The sequence below is a fragment of the Amyelois transitella genome, chromosome 4 (genome assembly GCF_032362555.1).
Source record: "Amyelois transitella isolate CPQ chromosome 4, ilAmyTran1.1, whole genome shotgun sequence".
Taxonomy (NCBI): Eukaryota; Metazoa; Arthropoda; class Insecta; order Lepidoptera; family Pyralidae; genus Amyelois; species Amyelois transitella.
Window position 1 is genome coordinate 1,961,670 of NC_083507.1, and position 19,396 is coordinate 1,981,065.

Genomic DNA, 19,396 nt, shown 5'->3' on the forward strand with positions numbered 1-19,396 from the left:
TGGTTTCATGGCGAAAAGAAAATATAGGTAATGTGTGTCATATCTTCTTGTGTATTGTGAAAGTCAATCGAGGTAAAGGCTATATAAGATCTAGAGGCCGCCCGCGACTTCGTCCGCATGGAAACCCTATCAATCCCGCGGGAACTCCGGGATAAAAAGTAGCCTATATGTTATTCTGGGTCTTCAGCTATCTACATACCGAATTTCATCGTAATCGGTTCAGTAGTTTTTCGTGATATGAATAAAATGTTCATTTTATTTTAACGAATCAAATAAAGAATTGCGCCAAATAAGGTAAGTAGCCATAAGATAGTATTTTTTTGGACACGGATTTAGGCAATTTCACGGGTATGAAGCCTTGACCAAGCCTTATAAGTTGGTCAAGGCACTGGGCTAGGAATTTCAATTTGTCGTGATGTTTCCTTAAAAAACGGAATGGAATATCTCACTTTTTTCATAATTTTTAAGCCTATAAGAAATGTACTCATTAGCCTAAAAGACTGAGGCTCTGTAAATCTCATTGGTGAAAAAGAGAAAAAATAATATTATTTCTATATCAGGTGCTAGTATGAAGCTTAAAAATTAAATCGGTTATATAATAAGACCATAAATGTACATAATAATAAAAAAACGTTATCACAAAATCGTAATACATTAAAAAAGCTTAGTGCATTAAATATTAATCCAACTTTTTCGTAGTGTTAATAAAAAAAAAACATACACAAGTGCTGATTTAAAAAAAGAACCTTACCGTTTATTGAAAAATGTCCATAGGTTTCAATAAAAAAAAATGCACTACACTTTTCACATCACATAAAACCTTTCAATGCGTACTTATTGAGATGCGTTCGGACGTAAGGTTGTGGAAGTCTGAAAAGCGACTGCTGGTCCCGGGTTTCGTCGGCGAATCGATGGGTGTGCGCATGCGCGGTGGGCTCCCGCGTCATCCTATATCTTATGTATGAGCAATGGCCTAGGAAGAGCAAGTCTAGTGTCTCACTTACCATGGAGGTCGGCGCACGACATTTTTGTCACTTTTTCTTTTTTTTTTACGTTGTTTGTGGCCAATGTTTTTTTTATGGGCCTGGCGATGTTTATCTTTGAAGATAGAATGATTGGTGTTGTTTTTTAATTCACGCCCAAAGCTATCAATAATTTTATAAAGCGAATAAAATTTTCTTTTTCATTTTTTTTTAACCTATATTTCAAAATCTCATTGGTTACTTAAAACGTGTAGGTATTTTTAATACCACATTCACACGCACTTCCGTTGGTTGGTTAGATTTTTTGTTTGTATTTTGGTAATTTTAACATTGAATAGGCCAAAACGAAAGGAACAGGATTTTATTAACCATGTTTACGTAAGGCTGGTCCTAAACAAATTTTACCCCTTGATTTTTTTACTGTAACACATAAGTTGCCATATAAAAAAAGTAGCGTTCGTTGTGAATGTAGAAACGCACAGGTACAATCTCTACTTATTTATTGACTAAAGCCTTCAATCAAGCATCGCAAATGCTCCACTGACAATAATCAACATAAACTATTCATTATAATATTCAACCGAATACGTATAGTATTATATAATCCATAACTTTTGATAATGTTGAATTTTGTAATTCTTATAATGAGAATAAAGATCTTTAACCTCATTAATCCTTTCAATCGAATATCGAAATAATTTCACCACAGACATTTAATCGTTAGATAAAAAAAAAACTCACCTATACTTCTTGTCTCTATGCCAAACAGAGATATGTAGAAGTTGATGGTCGTAGACTGCAGTCGGGAGAGGCAGTTTCAGGTGTCGTTGAAACTCCGGTTCCCTCTTCCCGTAAAGAACTGATGTCCTCTGGAAGATTGACCTTTGGGACGATAGAGGCTGTGTTTCGGTGATACCACTTATAACAACCTAAAAAAGGAGAGGTATTATTTATAATATGACGAATTTTCGTTTCAGATATAAGCATTTTAATGTAAAGTGTTGTTCACAATGTCTCGGAAGAATATAAAATATTTTTAACAAATATACCTAATAGAGAAACTAACCTTGGCATACGCATTGATATCATCGGTTCTTCCAGAAGACCTTTGAAGATCGCGACATCGGATAACTGTAATAACAATAAAAAAATTAAAGCATCCTTTCTTAAATTAAACATTAATAAGTAAAAATATAAATTTCGATAGTCACCACTCACCGTGGACATCTATAATATCGTTTCGCGTTACAATTTCTAGATCAATTGTGCCTTTTAGTGACTGAAATCTTTCAGTGCTTCGTTCCAAACGATTGCTTGCAACACTTCTTCTTTTCTCTTCACTGCTGTTTATACTACTCTCCTCCGGTGAATAAGTCAGACATCTTCTAGAAGATTTATGCTCTATGACCGGCGTAAACACATCTGACGGTAACAAATCTTCATTCAATTTACTCGACTTATGTGCTCGCTCTTCGCTGAGAACATTACTAGATCTTTTAAGATTTGGTACTGGTGTGATTGGACTTGGTATGCCATTTTCTAAAGTCAATCCAAATAGTTCACGTGACCTCTTATTTTGCATCGTAGGTTCATGCAACATTAAGCTGCTAGATGATACATTTGATTTTATCGATATGTTGTTCAAATTGTCGAAATCAGTACGTAGTGGTTCGCAAAGGGATACATTTTGCAGTTCACCAGCAGGACTAGGAATACCAATTTCTAGTGCATGAAAAGGTGGGGAAACATTCAGATGTTTCTGTTTCCATTGGCTTTCGTTACTTGCCGTCGATTTTTTTCTGCGTATACATCTTTGCCTTTGCCACCTCAAGTCTTGAGAAATAGCATTCAAGTCTGGTATAGATCCTGAAAGGCTGTGTTCCAAGTTACTTTTTTCTAATGATGCCGCATTCATGGAATGGGATCTACTAAGTAGTGTTCGTTCCCGTTCAGATACTTTTGATTTTGATTCTAGGATATCGGGTGTACACACTTCTCTTTCATTGTACCCATCACCATCATCCAAAATAAAACAACCAATAGGCAGGTTCTTCAGTAATTTTTCATTAACTCTGTGAACTGGCTTATTCTTTTTGGTAGGAGAGTTCTTAGGTGAAACAGAATTTTCTCTGGAAAGATTAATGTATCTCGCTTCTTTAATCAAATTAGCCTTACTATCTGTTCGAGGATTAACGAAAAGATCTTTAACGGCATCTAGCGGCGGAATTTCTTCATCCAATGCAATATCATCAGGAACTTTATTAATTATTCTTCTTCTAGATTTGACAATTTTGGTACTTTTTATGATATCTTCTATCATCCTCTCTAGAGTCACGTCACCCATTTGAGTTGTAGAAACAGTCGACTCTGTTTCATTTGTTATTGAATCTTTCCCTAAAATACATTTATTCTCCATTTCTAGTGAACTCTCTTCATCTTTGATAGGAATTGCAAAAGGATGTTCTACTTTAGGGAAAAATTCGGTAATATCTTTGGGAAATATTTTTCTTTGTGATTCGGTATGAGTGCTCATTGTACTAAATCTGAGTGCTGCTAATTTAACAGATAGAGGTGTGATTGAAACAGGTGAACAGGCATCTCTCACTAAAGAATGAGTATCTTTTTTATCTACAGAGGGCGATTTGAAAGAACTTTCGAATTCATTAGATTTCTTTCTTGTTCTTTTCAAAGGTCTTCTGTTACTAATACCAGCTTCATTCTTATTAAAATATAAAGGGTTGTCTGTAAACATATGATGCCCAAATATTGGTAATGTTGTCTTGATAATTTTTTCTTTTGCATTATTATCGACACAAATAGGTTTTTCTATACAGTTTATGACTAAATCTTTATCATATTCTATTTCAACTAAACCTTCACAAGTAGTTTTAGTAGTACTTATTGAGTTCATTTGCTTTCCCAAAGCAAAAGATCTTCTGCTGCTACTTGTACTTGCACTTAATCTTTCTGAAAGATCTGTTAAGGATGGTTCTGAAGTACTATGGCTCAATTTCGGGGGGCTGAGATTACTTTTATCTAAAGGTTTAATTCTTCTTTCAGATTTATAAAAACAGCTGTCTCTTCTAAATATATCATTATTGGGACTGGTCATTTCTAATTTACGTTTCTTAGCTTCTCTAACTCTTCTGCTGTAAGTTGGTGGCGTCGCATTTAAATCTGGTGGAATGTTGTCTTTGGATCCATTTAAACAATATTTTCTCCTATCCAAGTTCTTAACAGGAGTTGCTGAATTGGGCGTGATGTTGCTCACATCTTTTAAAGCGAGCCCTTCCGTTTTTTTGACAAAACCTTCTCTATAATAATTAGGTGTATTCCCTATATAGTTAATATTCTCTTTATCTACAGTTTTGATATTATTTTTTCTTGCATTGGAACCTAAGGACCTTCGCTGGTATCTGCTAGGTTTTTTACTCTTCTTCACCGCTTGAGCGTCCAATGATCTTCGAACATTGTTGTTGTAAGGCCCATTAGTATAAATTTCCCGCTCTTCGCTCTCATTTCCATTCGTTGTCTTAACCTCTTGATTTTTCTTATACACTGCCCACTTTAACATTTTGGATCTGTAATAAAAAAAGGATGATCATTAGAAAAAGTAATCACATCTTACACGTTAACATACATACTTATAATCACGTCTATATCCCTTGCGGGGTAGACAGAGTCAACAGTCTTGAGAGGCCACGTTAAGTTGGTTGGATTTTAAACCTCGTCCACGTAGACGCGATAGTAACCACTATTTATTAAAACAAACTGGGTGTTGGAAGTGAAGATTCGTATTTTTCACAAAAAAATGATAGTCTACGTCTCATTGCTATGGATTGTTAGAACTATTCAAAGTTATAAAAAAATCTAAATTTAGCAATCAACCTTATAAGTTGCTAGCTATACTTTTTTACCCGTTTATCTTGAGATTTAAGGTCAACTTGATATAAATGTTACACCTTCACCTACTACTAGTCTGGCTTGGATTAAATGATCCGTTTTAATTATAGCCTCAAGCTTATGAATTATTACTGAAGTAACCTAAAATCTGTTTTACTGGCTAGATAAGGCTAGGTGTCGTGTGGTTCCCGACACGAACAGAAAAAGGAATAGAACCACTCCAGCTTTTGACCAGGGGTGTCGTAAAAGGCGACTAGAGGAAAGGCTTTATTTTTTTAGTCGATGGGCTAGCAACCTGTCACTCTATGAATCTCAATTCTATCATTGAGTCAACCAACTAAACGTGAACTCTCAGTCTTCTCAAGATGTCTCTAATCTGTTGGATCTTTCTACCCCGCAAGGGATAAAGACGTGATTATAAGTATGTATGTAATGTACATAGAATTTGAAATGGCAAATCTTTGAAAGTGTTAAAAGCACAGTTGTAACATGAATGCGAGACGTTAAATGATCGCACGCGCACTGATTCGATTCCACGGAAATTGTAATCTCATAACATGGATGTTAAGACACCGTTACTACATTGTAGTTATATGTACCCGATGGTCGTTTTACAGACTGCAATTTTTGTGAATTTCATGATGAGTTGTACAATTGAATTTCATTCATAATTAATTCATCTAAGTCATGTCTGAAAAAAACTAAACGTGTGAATAGTGTGTCGATATGGAGTCGATAAAGTCTTGTGGAATAGTTTTTGACATTTTGTGTTCAATTTAATTACTTATTATAATAAAATAAGGTACTTAATAGACAAGTGATCATGAATTCATGACTTAACTTTTTTTATTAGTAGTAGTAGTACTTGTAGTAAAGAACTTACTACCTAGCTACCTACCTAGTTAACTGAATTGTTTAAATTAAAAAATATACATTTATTATTATGAAACATTTTAAAAGTCACTTAATAATTGTCATATCTTTTGGTTTCACAACATTGCTTGACATCAAATAATTAACTTAAAACTAAGTTTACTGCCGCTTCCAAAGCGCCAGTGCAGAAGAAGCGGTAACAAACTCATTGCAACATTTTCTTCAATAACGTCAACTTCAACTACGTGACAAGGGTGTAAAAATAAAATTTTTATAGTACAAAATGTGAAATAACTACAAAATTTATAGGGTAGTTTAGGGTAATATTCAGGGTATAGGTAGTATTAGGGTAGCTTAAAAATACTCGCGATTAAACTAAGTCATATTTAATGGATCTGTATGATGTTAAATAAAATCATATATTTTCAGTTATATTTTCTCTTGTCTGCTAAGCATTAACCGTTATAAGTGGCCGAGTCGAGCTGTAGTGCCATGCAGAATCAGCTATTTGGGGTACTGGGTTCCACAATTTTACTTGTTTTATCGTTATTTGTATTATTTTCCTTGTGGTCAGTTTTCTAGCTGTCTAAGGCCAGTATTTAGTAAAATTACTGGCTGAAAAAATTAAGTAAAAAATTTTATTGTTCAGAAAAAATAGGAACACAAATCTTTATAAAACAATAAAACATAGTACGAAGGCGGCTTTTCCCGTAAGTGGGATCTCTTCCAGCCAACTTTTGATTAGGTAGATAGCGGAACAAATAATATTTTGAGTAACCTAAATACTCCTAGTATAACAACTACAAAACTGTAGTATAAACTGTAGTAGTAACAAAATATTATTTGTGAAATAGTTAATGGAATATTTTATTAACAATGCTGTTTTACTAGAAGGAACACCATTGATTTTCATTCGTAGTTAATTAGATTATTATAAACATCCAAATGCTATAAAGCTGTAATTATTAAAATAAATTATAGGGTTAACGAACTACGTATAAGCGCTTTTGTTTGTAACATAACCGAAGAAAGCTTATTAGTATAACAAATGGCATAATTACATCATAATACACCAATCACGAAATCTAACCTACGTGCAAATCACAAACATTCCATTATTATGTTAAATCGTGCCCAAAATTTTTATCAATAAAGAATGCTTTGCCGGCAGCCAATATGGCCGATTTAATCTCGGTTATGCTGGAGGTAATAACTCATATTTCTTCTTTGCCTACCAAATTGACTGTGTAATTACAGAGATGGAGAGCATTCAAACCAGCCAAGTCCTGGCAGACACATGCTGCGTTCAGAAACCAGTGTGTACATAAAACGACCCTAGAATTCCTCATACTAATACAACACCGCAATAACAGGGCGTACGACTTTATCCATTATCCTCTCCCTTGGCATTCAACGCCAAATTACTATTGAATTTAAGATTTCTTCTGGAGCATTTTTAAATATCGAATGCACGTCTCGCGAAACTGGGGTCACGAACAAAAAGTTTCTTATTCCACGGCACTGCGTGTTTTGCAGTTCGATTGACTTCGAATTACGAATTCTCGTCGTAATAAGGTCTAGGTTCGTGTTCAAGACCTTTTTGGAGAGCCTTAGTGCTCTGTGGACGTCAACGACATTTTTTTGAATAGCGAAGAACACGTTTTAGCGGATTTCGATTTTGAATTTGTGGAACGCCTTTGAATGTTGTATCAAAATAAACGAATATTGTTTTCCGTGTGTCAGAAGAATGTATTATTTTGAACTCTATTCATAAGCAATAAAGGTTTCACGAATGGAACTATACGAGATAGATCTAAGATAAAAAGGGTATTCAGAAAGTTGTCGAACTCATTTGCAATTGAGTTTGTAAGTGATACTACAGCTTCGGATATAAAAGTACAAGTAAGAGTTATTCATTTAAAATTGTTACGTGTGATATTTTCGATTGCATAAAAAGACTCATCCATGTGTGACTCCTGCGAAAGATCTCAATCTTAACACCTTTCTTGATTTATTATTCCAATAATCTTAAAAGGATCTATTAGTATCGGGCTACTTATAGACTGTGTCTTGGTGACTAACTTATTTAAATTCTGATAACGGTTTTGGCTTATAGTACAAATAATAATAGGTATCAGCTGTCAATTTTTTAAAATCAATTCTTATACTTCTTATGATTCATCATCAACTTGGCTGTCAAATTTTATTATCTCTGCATATGAGAAATTTATTTTTAATAGAACTAACATTTGTCTCTTACGAAATTTTAGTGAACGACTATTATTTTTTTACAGTTTTTGAACGATATTTCTATTCACAGATAAAATCGATTTTCAAACTGCGGTATGTTTCGAAAATCACCCTTTCCTATTGGAATATTGTAATTTATGGCACCAAATGTTAGTTCGGCGGTTGGACGGCAGGTGGCGTAGTGCCATGAATTATTCAGTAGGTACTAGGTTCACTTCATGTTCGCACCGTTACAGTATAGGGTATAGGAATATGGTATTTGGGGACATTTTAGTGTTTATATGAATTATTTATGATTAGCTTTTTGTTTTTATTATTGGTAATTTATTAGTTTTTTTGTTTGTAAACTTTCTTATTGCACCTAATTACAAAACAGTCATTGGATTTAGAATAATATGTAGAATGGCAGACTTATCCGTTTAAGTTCTACATACATACATACATATAGTCACGTCTATATCCCTTACGGGGTAGACAGAGCCAATAGTCCCAAAAAGGCTGAATGGCCGCGTTCAGCTGCTCGGCTTAATGATGGAATTGAGATCCAAATAGATAAAGGTTGCTAGCCCATCGCCTAAAAAAAAGGATCACAATTTTATAAGCCTATCCCTTAGTCGCCTTTTACGACATCCATGGGAAAGAGATGGAGTGGTCCTATTCTTTTTTGTATTGGTGCCGGGAACCACACGGCAATAAATTTACTTATATTCTTACTATTTCTTATTACTTCTATTCTATGAATCCGAAATCCGAAAATGACCTTACAAAATAACCTTCTAAAATGGTCTTACTCATTTTCACCCACAGCACAACGCATATATGATAGTTTAATTTAAGCTTTAGAGAAAAGTAAATAGCCCACTCAATGACATTAAAACAATGACGTAATCTACAAGTGAAAATTGGCTCGCACGTGTGGAGTGCGCCGGCGCAGCTGCCTCGCACGGCGCCTCGTAAGTACACGTAATTATAGTCAATTATAGCCGCTTTTATTTAAATTTGTGTTTGACCTGGCTATGGACGAAAGGGGCTGTACCACCCACGATTTTTTTTTTTAAACTATAAAACAATATCACACACACGCCCTTATCACTTACGTGGTAGACGTAAGTTTCGCTGAATGATTTAATGATGAAGCTGAGATTCATGTAGTTACAAATTGCAAGCCCATCGTCTTATGAAGACAAATACTAGTAATTGGGGCAAATAATTACCAAGTTTATTAACTGTCACAAATTTTAACAATCTGCGCGCGAAGTGAAGAAATAAATATATTATTATATATATATATTATATTTAGTTAGGTAGATATTTGTTTTAAATTGAAAGATTCCATCATTGCCGTGTGGTTTCAGGCACTTTAGAATAGAACATAACTTTCACGTGGATGTCGTAAAAAGCGAGTAAAGGATATGCTTATAAACTAGGAATTTCTCTTGTAGGCGATGGGCTAGCAACCTGCAACTATTTGCATCTTAATTACACCATAAAGCCATATCACCATTATTTATAGATGAAAACACTATGTATTTTCATTGAACTTACACACGAAAGAAATTTCACTTGCATAAAAAATTTAGCAAAAATACTTTTAAATAAATAAAACTCAACTAGAAAAGCTCGAGATTGCAAAAGCATTTCGCCATTGAGCTTAAAATATTGAGTAAGCTGTTTAAATTGAAAACTTTACATACGCAAATTGAAAAAGAACTCTATAAATAGAAAAAAGAATAGGATAAGTTATACCTTGTATTTAATTTTGAAAATAAATCTATTCTATTCTATTTTATAGTGTTAATTGTTTTAGGAGTCTCAGGGATTGAAGCTCCTAAAATATTTTTTGTTATTAAAAGCCTTTTTATATTAATGTATTTTTTTTAAATACAGTTTAAGGTGTCTTTTTTTCTTAACTGACCAGACGACAAGAAAATTTATGAAAATGGATTAAGTTAAATCATGGCCAGTGGATTGATGTAAGCTCTACCCTACCTACAGCTCCTAGAAGACGTGAGATCAAGAATATACGTCGTTGTAAGTACCTATCTTACTACCAATTAGATACTCACTTTTTTATTTACAGTGTCATGATTTTTTTATTTAATTATTCATAATAGATTCAAAAGATTTTCCATAATGTGAATTTCACATTTAAGTAGGTATCTAATTATTTAATTTTAACTTTATTTTTCAATGTAGACGGGTCATCAGTAGTTTTAGTAGATAATGTTTGTGGACCAAAAAAAAAAATGAAAAAATAAAACCTTTAAATCATAACATCCAGTTGTCGAATGTGCTTGTCAAAGTTCGTCGGAGGTCAAGAACCTTTACGTTAATTTAACGCCATAACAATATGTTCCTAGTATTTTATCTATTAAATTTATCTAAGCCATATGGTGGGTAGCATCGGTGTTAGGCACTCGCATTATGATAGAGGGTGGACGGACTTAAAAAGTGTATTAAGGATTAATACTTTTTGGAGTAATATTTGGTAGTAAATAAATGTAACTTAGATCGATGGTGATCGACTGGATCAAATCATACCGCGTTCATTTACTCACAAAATCTATTCTGAGTAATGTACATTAGTTTGGCTGTTAACCGATACTTCTAAGAAGATGAGGTTAGAAAACATGTAACATAAAAAAAATATCGTGGGAAAACCTGCACATTTAGGCGAATAGATGTTTGGCCTTGATCTAATATTATGAATTAAGTTAGCAAAGTTTGCGGGGATCAGAAGACGCTTCAATAGTTGAAAAAAAAAAATACTAGCAAAGAAATTTATAGGTACTATAACTTTTAAAAGTTTTGTTATGACATTGACGGCACTGGCAGTCGGATTAAAACTTGGGTATGATTTCGAAGCGGTAACTTTATCAATCGACAACCAGACCAGCGCTATCTTTTTTAAAACTATAAATAAAACAGCAATTAACCCACCCTAACAAGAGGAATAAAACCGCCCGGCGTAACATTTCAGCGAAAGTATTTAATTAATAAAATAATTGGGAAGCCTGGAATTCGGTAATTGGCGTGAGAAGACGAGACCTTTTAATTATTTTTTGTCAGGAAAATATGTCTCTGATTTTTCCTGATTCTTGTGCGACTTCTGCTTAACGATATTTATTTATACTTATATACTACTATAATAATATTAAAATTTTTGCTTAAAGGCATGTATGCATTTCTAGAAATTCCTTTTAAAAGTCAAGGTACAAGAAAAATAGGCAAGGCTTCGTTTCTCTAGGAGTTTCTAGAAATCCATTTGTAAGCCAAATTATAGGTGTATCATAATAGGTACGTATAAATATACGTAGCTCAATCTACTTAATAAACTACACAGATAGAGCTAGGTCCAAGGAAAAAAAAATCTTGGAAAACTACTTACTAAGTAAGTCACTTTTGCCGTTCAGGTTTCAATCTTTTTCACCGATTCAGAGCATGCTACTTGTATTATCATAATCATATTTTTGTACAAAAATATCTACAAACAATCCAAGAAACGGTTTTTTAATTATTATTTTTATTTTCTAAATACTTAACAAGACATCGAAATGCAATCCTGGGCAGATGTCGTGTCAAAGGCAAACCCTTAGCTTACCAAATTGGAAGTATTGTTGGCGATAACAATTGCCTTACTTCTGGGTTACCTTTCGAATCTGGAGTAATAATAATACGATTGTCATACAATCTGGAGCAGATATGATGCTGGCTCTGCCGTTCTATTGTGAGATAAAACTTTTGTTATAGTTTAAGGAAGTGTGCAAAATTCTTTGACAATGGAGATGCGCCTTTATGTGAAAGGTCACAGACTAAAAACGACCCGCCTTATCCCGTAGAGGTAAGGATGACATTTCGTTTTTTAAATTTCAAGTTCGGCCAAGGAGTTCCGATCTAGTTTTTTTTTTAACGGTCGATGTAAATGGTATGATTTATTTTTGACAACAATTGGCCGTTGTTCGCTTCGGTTGTGGGAAATTTACGAGCCGATTTAGGGGTAGGCAAGTTTGCTCAATGGCTGTTAAGTATTGAGATTACTTAATAAATATAATTCAGTTATTCAATTGATCTTAAAGATATAATTTTATTGATAAAAATAAACTTTTCATCTAAGATATAAAAGTTTTGAAATAAAAATATAATTATTTTGGTATTTTAATAAATTTTAGTTTTATTTATTTATGTACACAAAATTATATATAGGAGCATTTATTACAGTAATTCTAGTACAAAGGTCCTACTTATTTCAAAAGAAATCTCTTCCAGTAGACCCATGAGTTTTGTTTGCTATCAGTCCCAACTCCCATTTATATAATGATATTAGTTATGCAAATTCTCTATATCAACCGAAGTACAAAAATTAATAATTGAAAAAAAAAACTTTATTTGATGTTCCATAACTATTACACAAATTTAACTACTGTATACTGTAACCTGTCGCATGAAAAATATCATCAAACACTCATCTCTGCATCTCTGGTGTAAACAATAAAATAATTTTATTACCAACATAACAATAAAATAAAACACGTAAAACATTGCCTTAACATGATAAAGTAGATGAACAATATTGATGTCATTATCTGGAGTTTATAAAAGAGTAGTTAAATTTTATAACCTCTCTATTCGATATAAAATCTTTACGATGCAATATATAGCACCATTGTTGAGTATGGGCTAGTTTTTTCAAGTTATTACAACTTAAGACGAGTCCCCTTCAAAAACCGATATTTCAACGTTAACAAATGGCTGTGTGCCGTTGTTCCTGTGCTGTATTATTTGCGAAAAAAAAATAGATCGGGTCTATTGTTCACATGAAAGTGCGCGAAAGGTTTTTGAAAAAGGAACGCATTAGAAATCGGCGTGACTTTATTTTTTTTTTCTGAGAAAGGGTTTTGACTGGTTTTATTTCAAGTATTACCTGTCAGGTATAAGTCTGATGTATGTATGTATGTTATACTTATAATAATATTTTAAAGTCTTTTGAACAAGTGGTAAAACAGTAATGTTAATCCAATAGGTACCTACAAACAAATAGACAACGGAAAAATCATGTAAAAATACATCTTAATATAAATAACAATCAGTAAAATAACAATTTTTAAAATAGATTTTTCATTAATTCCAAATTCAATAAAATAATCATTTATAACAAAATATATTTTTAATTAAATTGTTATTTTACTGATTTTTGTGTTTATATAGCATTATGTCGTTCTGAATGAGAATCCGTTTGGATTTCAAGCTTTGAATTAATTGGAAATTTTAAATAGACTCTCTGAATACAATAAAAACTGCCGTTGGATTAAGCAGATAACATTAACGTGGGTGACAATAAATAGTAAAAGTTACGACTAAATAATACGCTAAATTTATTTAAAACTGCCTATATTAGTTCTTAATACGCAAAACCACAAACGATTCTTATGGCTTAACAGACATTTCACAATTTAATCCATCCTTACATGCAGTACGGCCCAAGTAATGGCCTGGGAACATAAAATCCCCTAATCCTTGAGGTCAGAAGGCCAAGCAGGGTGATTTATTTCGACAGTCCTAGACACCTGGGCTTGGCGTGAAGAGGGAAAATGACAAACCTACAAAATAATATTGGAGAAATGATAAGTATAGAATGACAATATCATGTCTTTACAATTGATTTTGTATGAGCTTTGAAGTTTTTATTTAAGTAAGTTTTTATTTTTAAAATAGGTATGTGTATTTTGAGTTTGTATAGGAATTTTGATCGTATGGGAATAAGAAAAATATTTTGTAAGCTCATTGCTCATGTCATGTCATTAACTTGATATTTAAAAAAAAAGAAGTTTAAAAATACGCATAGATATCAGTTAGGTAGGTACATTTAATAATTTTAGAGAGAAATTTTAAAAATCGCAACAGTTTATAAGTTTTTATTAAGTTTTTGATCGACTGAATTTTTTTAAAGTATATATGTATCACCTATTATTATTATTTTTATAATTATTAAAAAAGATTAGTATTCCAGAAGATTAATTTCAGATGTTAATTTAGTTTCCTTTCCGTGGAACCCCTTTCTTTCTGTCAGTTCTTTCAATTGCTACGTTTTTTTTTCGTACACTTACACTGACATTAAATCGAGGGTCACGCGAGAACCGCCGGCAAACATTAATTTCAGTATATAAAAACATGTTACTCTAATTTTTTTACTGTTTATAAATAATCTACAAAGATCAAGTATTTTTTTAAATTTATTTTACACGCGTATTATATTCCTTGTAATTATTTTTAATACGAAAGCTCTAAGGTTCGTTTTGATATCATTCGTATTATTAAAAGTATTTTAGCACGTCCATTATGATTTTATTCTACCTCTTGGGTTTTGTCCCGGATACATCCGTACATCCTTTGATCATGGATTCTTGATTGGGTGAGTTAGGTTTTTACACGAAGCGATTTTATTATCTCTCTATAAACAACATTAATGCTGCTGGTTCTTTTCCCGCTTAATTTGTAAAATTTACTACAAGAAAAGGCTTAAACTAAAAATTGCAACCATTTTTATTACGTTAATGTCTAAGTATATTTTTTTAGGGCTTTTTTGATTTTTTTCTTCTCAAATATGTTTAACACAAGAATTTTTTCAATGTATGCTTCAAATTATTTCGCACGAACGAATATTTTATTTATTGTATTGTTTTTTTTTTTACCTGCAGATAAACAAGAAATTTCTTCATAGTTAATGGCAAGGCAATGAACGAACAAACACAGACAAACAAACAATAATTTCTTACGACACGACCCCTAAGGAATAGTTTTAATTAAATGCGCGTTCCTCAAATAAAATAAATTTCAATGGCAATAACTAACTTTACGGTTTGGTTAACTTCAAGGAAGCGAGTGACAGCGGGTGCAAAAACTAGTCTTTTGTTTTGACGATCTAACGATTTGTTGTTTTTTTACTTGACAAACTATTGTCTATGATATGGAAAAGGGTTGAGTTGAATATTAAGTAGATTTTTTCAATGCGTCTACAAATTAAATAAAATAAATAATTGAGAACCTTATTGCAAAGACTTAAGGTTCATTTTTTGATCTATTGATGATCAAGAAGGCTTAAGTCTTGTGAATAAAGTAAGTACCTATTATATAAGGATTACCTACATATTTTTGCCATAATTTCTACTTATCGGTCCTTTCTTTTTGAATGTATTTAGGGCGAAAAACGACGCAGTAGGTTAATACCTGAAGGTCTCTTAGGATCAGTTCACAGTTTTACACCAAGTTGAGACGCGACTTGACAATAACCTTCTTGCATTAAAATATATAATAAACTACCGGACTCATACAAGTCTTTGCCAATTAATAAATTTAAGAATAGACTGCATGAATTTTTAATTTTTCATTGTTTTTATTCCATTGATGATTATTTTAATTTTACATTTTAAATTGTATAATTCCAAATTTTTGAAATTATTAATTTTGAATTTAATTTATTACAAAACAATATTTACATGCCATACTTCTGGCGGAACATGTAGGATCGCATATTTTTCTAACACCCATTTGTACCATGTTTCAAGTAAATAAAGAATATTTCATTTCATTTCATCAGGAATGACTTCGCGTTTATTTATCACCTGACCCACTTCTGAATCGTGGTCCTAGAAGAGTGTCATAACATGTTTTGCAGTTATCTGCATGACTATACTACATACATACATATACTCACGTTTGTATCCCTTACGGGATAGACAGAGTCAGCAGTCTTGAAAGACTGACAGGCCACGTTCAGCCGCTAGGCCTAATGATAGAATTGAGATTCAAATATGGATAGGTTGCTAACTTATCGCCAATAAGAAGAATCCCAAGTTTATAAGCCTATCCCTAAATAGCCTTTTACGACATCTTTAGGAAAGAAATGAAGTGGTCCTTTTCTTTTTTATATTGGAACCGGAAACCCCAAGGCAATGACTATACTTGACGCCATTAAAAGGTTTGTGAGCCAATTGACAGAAGAATAGCGCCGAAGACCGGACAGAGAGGAAAGAGGAAAGTTGGAAAGCAGACATCGACCACTCGAAGCATTACAATTGAGGGTGCATCCGGTGAAATACGCAAAAATGAGAGGCAAAAGATTACAAGGACAGTTATCAAGTAAAGAGAACCCCTTGGAGTGAAGCTGTGTGGTTCCCGGCACCAATAAAAAAAAGAATAGGACCACTGCATCTCGTTCCCATGGATGTCGTAAAAGGCGACTAAAGGATAGGTTTATAATCTTGGGGTTCTTCTTTTAGGCGATGGGCTAGCAACCTATCACTATTTTAATCTCAAATCTATCATCAAGCCAAAAAGCTGAACGTGGCCTATCAGTCTTTCAAGACTGCTAGCTCTGTCTACCCCGCTAGGGATATAGACGAGACTATATGTATGTACGGAGTGAACTAGCGTGATAACTAGCCATAGCAAACTAGTGGTAGTGATGCAAAAAAAATTAAAAGCGAATGCACTAGACTGTTAAGCGAAGTTCTCACAGGTTAAAAAAGGTTTAAAAATCGCGCAAAAAATTCGCGTAACTACGCTCCGCTGAATCGAACGGGTGCTTTATTAATACTATCGTTCTCTTTCTAACTTAATATGGAGAATATAATCTGTCTCTTTCTAGCATTAATTAAGGGCATGCCTTGACCCTTAAAAGCTGGATATATTTAAGTGTGTGAAGAGTGGTTGTTATGATCCATTGTTTAATTGTGGCCTCTTCAGTGTTAAACCCTTAGAGACTTTTTTTTTCAAATTCAATTGACTTTTGCAAAGTTGTTGAAGTTTGCTGGTGGTAGCGATTGCAAAATGGTTGGGGAGGGCTGAAATATTTTATTATGTATGCATCGTTACTATATATACATATAATAACGATAAGGATAAATAAATATATATCCTTTCTTTTAATTCTTCTTAATTGAATTAAAAGAATCACATACTTAAAATCATGTAACAAAAGTTCGAAGTCAAACTCAAGTCAAACAAATTAGAAATTTTGACTATAATATTCCTCTAAGTATACCCAAGAAATGACTCATAAAAAACAACTTATTAATAGTCAATGTGCCTGTACTGTGTAACCACGACGAATTACTATTGATCAGTTAATTTATGATCGTTATGCACATATAGTTTACATAAAAATAAAGCATCAATATTAATGTTACTTGTATGGTATTTTTCAAGTAAACCTGTCCCATTCCGGAATATGGTCTAGAGAATTTTGTCCCAAATTAATTAAAGCATGTATTGGAAATTATTTTCATGGCCCGAAAATGTTCTTTGATTTCAATAATGAGGTATTTCTAATTATATATAAGTACATATTTATTTATTAGTTTTGTCAGGAATGGGGCAAAATGCTGTGAATGCAAATCTTGAATAGTATCCTTTCTAAAGTTTTCGGACTTGTTAGTGTTACGATAAAAAGATAAATCAAGTTTTAATATATAAAAATGGTTAACTGTTACAAACTGCAAAATTATAATTATGACAAAATGCGAGCTTGCATATTTGCGTTCTTGTGACAGGTTGTGAATGTTAAATCCAGTACTGAGAAAAAAGGAAGTATACTTAATTCGGGCCGCGTTAAAAATATCACTTATTTGGTAAATGATATGGTAAATTATAGTAAGTAGCAACCTAGCAACTTTGATATGGAGTTTTTATGCAAATGAGAATGCGTATGCAGTATGAACTTAGGTAATTAGTAATTATGCATACGATATGTATGTAATTAAAGAATTTTCATGGGAACATTACGAGTAAGCTGATACTCGTAATGTCTGAGACTCATACAGCTTGTTTTGCTTGGCTTTTAATGGAAATCGCTTAAGCCTTTAATGATCATGTAAATTCGGTTCTAGTCCTAAAATTTTTTTGACAGTGCTTTTCTTTAAACTAAATACTATTGATTGGAAATAAACAATCGACAATTTTTTTTACTAAAGAAATAATGATGATCATGCTTTATGAGAAGAAGAAAATATATTTCTCCCATTATTATTATTTAAACCCAACGTATTTCTTTCTGAACATTCTCAGTTCATGGGTCCTGGTACTGGGTTCAAAACTCGCGAGCTTTTAAAAAATGCATATAAGTATCGGTACCTACTCTGTTAAAAATTTTGCTAATATAATAGGATATTCCACATACATACATATGGTCATGTCTATATCCATTGCGGGGAAGACAGAGCTAACAGTCTTAAAAAGACTGAATGGCCACGTTCAGCTATTTGGCTTAATGATTGAATTGAGATTCAAACAGTGGCAGGTTGCTAGCCCATCGCCTTAAAAAAGAATACGAAGTTTGTAAGCCTATCCTTTAGTCACCTTTTACGTTATCCATGGGAAAGAGATGGAGTGGTCCTATTCTTTTTTGTATTGGTGCCGGGAACCACATGGCACCACAGGATATTCTATTTATTTAAAAATGTGATTTACACAACGTGATCAACACAGGATAAGAAGGACCAACTTGTCAGCTGGTTTTCAGTTGCACAAACATCACGCATGCGCGACATAAAATATTTGATCGCATATTATTTTTTAAGATTTTTTTATACTGAATGCTAAAAATATATAATATAAATCACCAAGAATTTTAGGGAAAATTCTTAAAAATATAAAAGTTACGACAAAAGATTCTATATAGCCGTTATTCCTGAGGAGAGATAAGAAAGAAATCTACAGTTGGTCCTCAATTACCCCATGACTATACACACATGTATCAATGCAACAAAACGATGTCAAAAGAATCCAACTTACCGTCTGTGGCTCCTTACAAATCCCTATTGCACAATAAGATGCTCCTGGCAACACAGAAATTCAGATAGTCGCACACGCACATTGCAAATTGTCATCCAATCACGTAATCCAGATTACGAATTAAAAACACAACGTTCCAAATTGAAATTCCAAATTCACAGTTCCACAATTTCGAATGTCGAATCCACTGGAAATTTGGAAAAACCGAGCGCATCGAACCACGTGCTTTCCCGCGCAAAGCTCGCGTTCGAATAAGTTCAACTTTGGAACTTACCTGGGGAGTGTTCGCTACTGTTGATTTTTGTCGCTCTCCCACCTTCGCTACGCCGGTATGTGTGAACGAGAGGGAACACTTTATTGTGAAGGCGGAACGGTCGCAAAGATGTTACTTTTGGGGCAACTTTTTTTCTTCTACCGGTGTCTTGTTTTGGCGCCTTATCTGTTGCGGTCACGTAAATGATAAGACCATTGATAAATGCAACTATGTCATTAATGAATGGAGTCGTAATGCGGGCTAGGTTTTATGTGAACATTGAAATATATATTTTTTATTAGTAGGTTTAACTGCGATATACAAATTATTTTGTTTTTAATTTAAA

The 19,396-nt window shown here is 33.1% G+C and overlaps 1 protein-coding gene across 1 annotated transcript in view; it reads right to left on the reverse strand.

Annotated features, from left to right (window-relative positions):
- LOC106130949 (uncharacterized) overlaps positions 1-19,034 on the reverse strand; it is a 59,256-nt gene extending 40,222 nt beyond the window's left edge. The window contains exons 1-4 of the mRNA XM_060954347.1: positions 18,798-19,034; positions 2,202-4,564; positions 2,050-2,114; positions 1,725-1,912 (exon numbers count right to left, since the gene is read on the reverse strand). Coding sequence (XP_060810330.1) covers positions 1,725-1,912; positions 2,050-2,114; positions 2,202-4,557 — 2,609 coding nt within the window. The 5' untranslated portion in view covers positions 4,558-4,564; positions 18,798-19,034. The remainder of the gene's footprint in view (positions 1-1,724; positions 1,913-2,049; positions 2,115-2,201; positions 4,565-18,797) is intronic.
- Between the last annotated feature and the right edge of the window lie 362 nt (positions 19,035-19,396).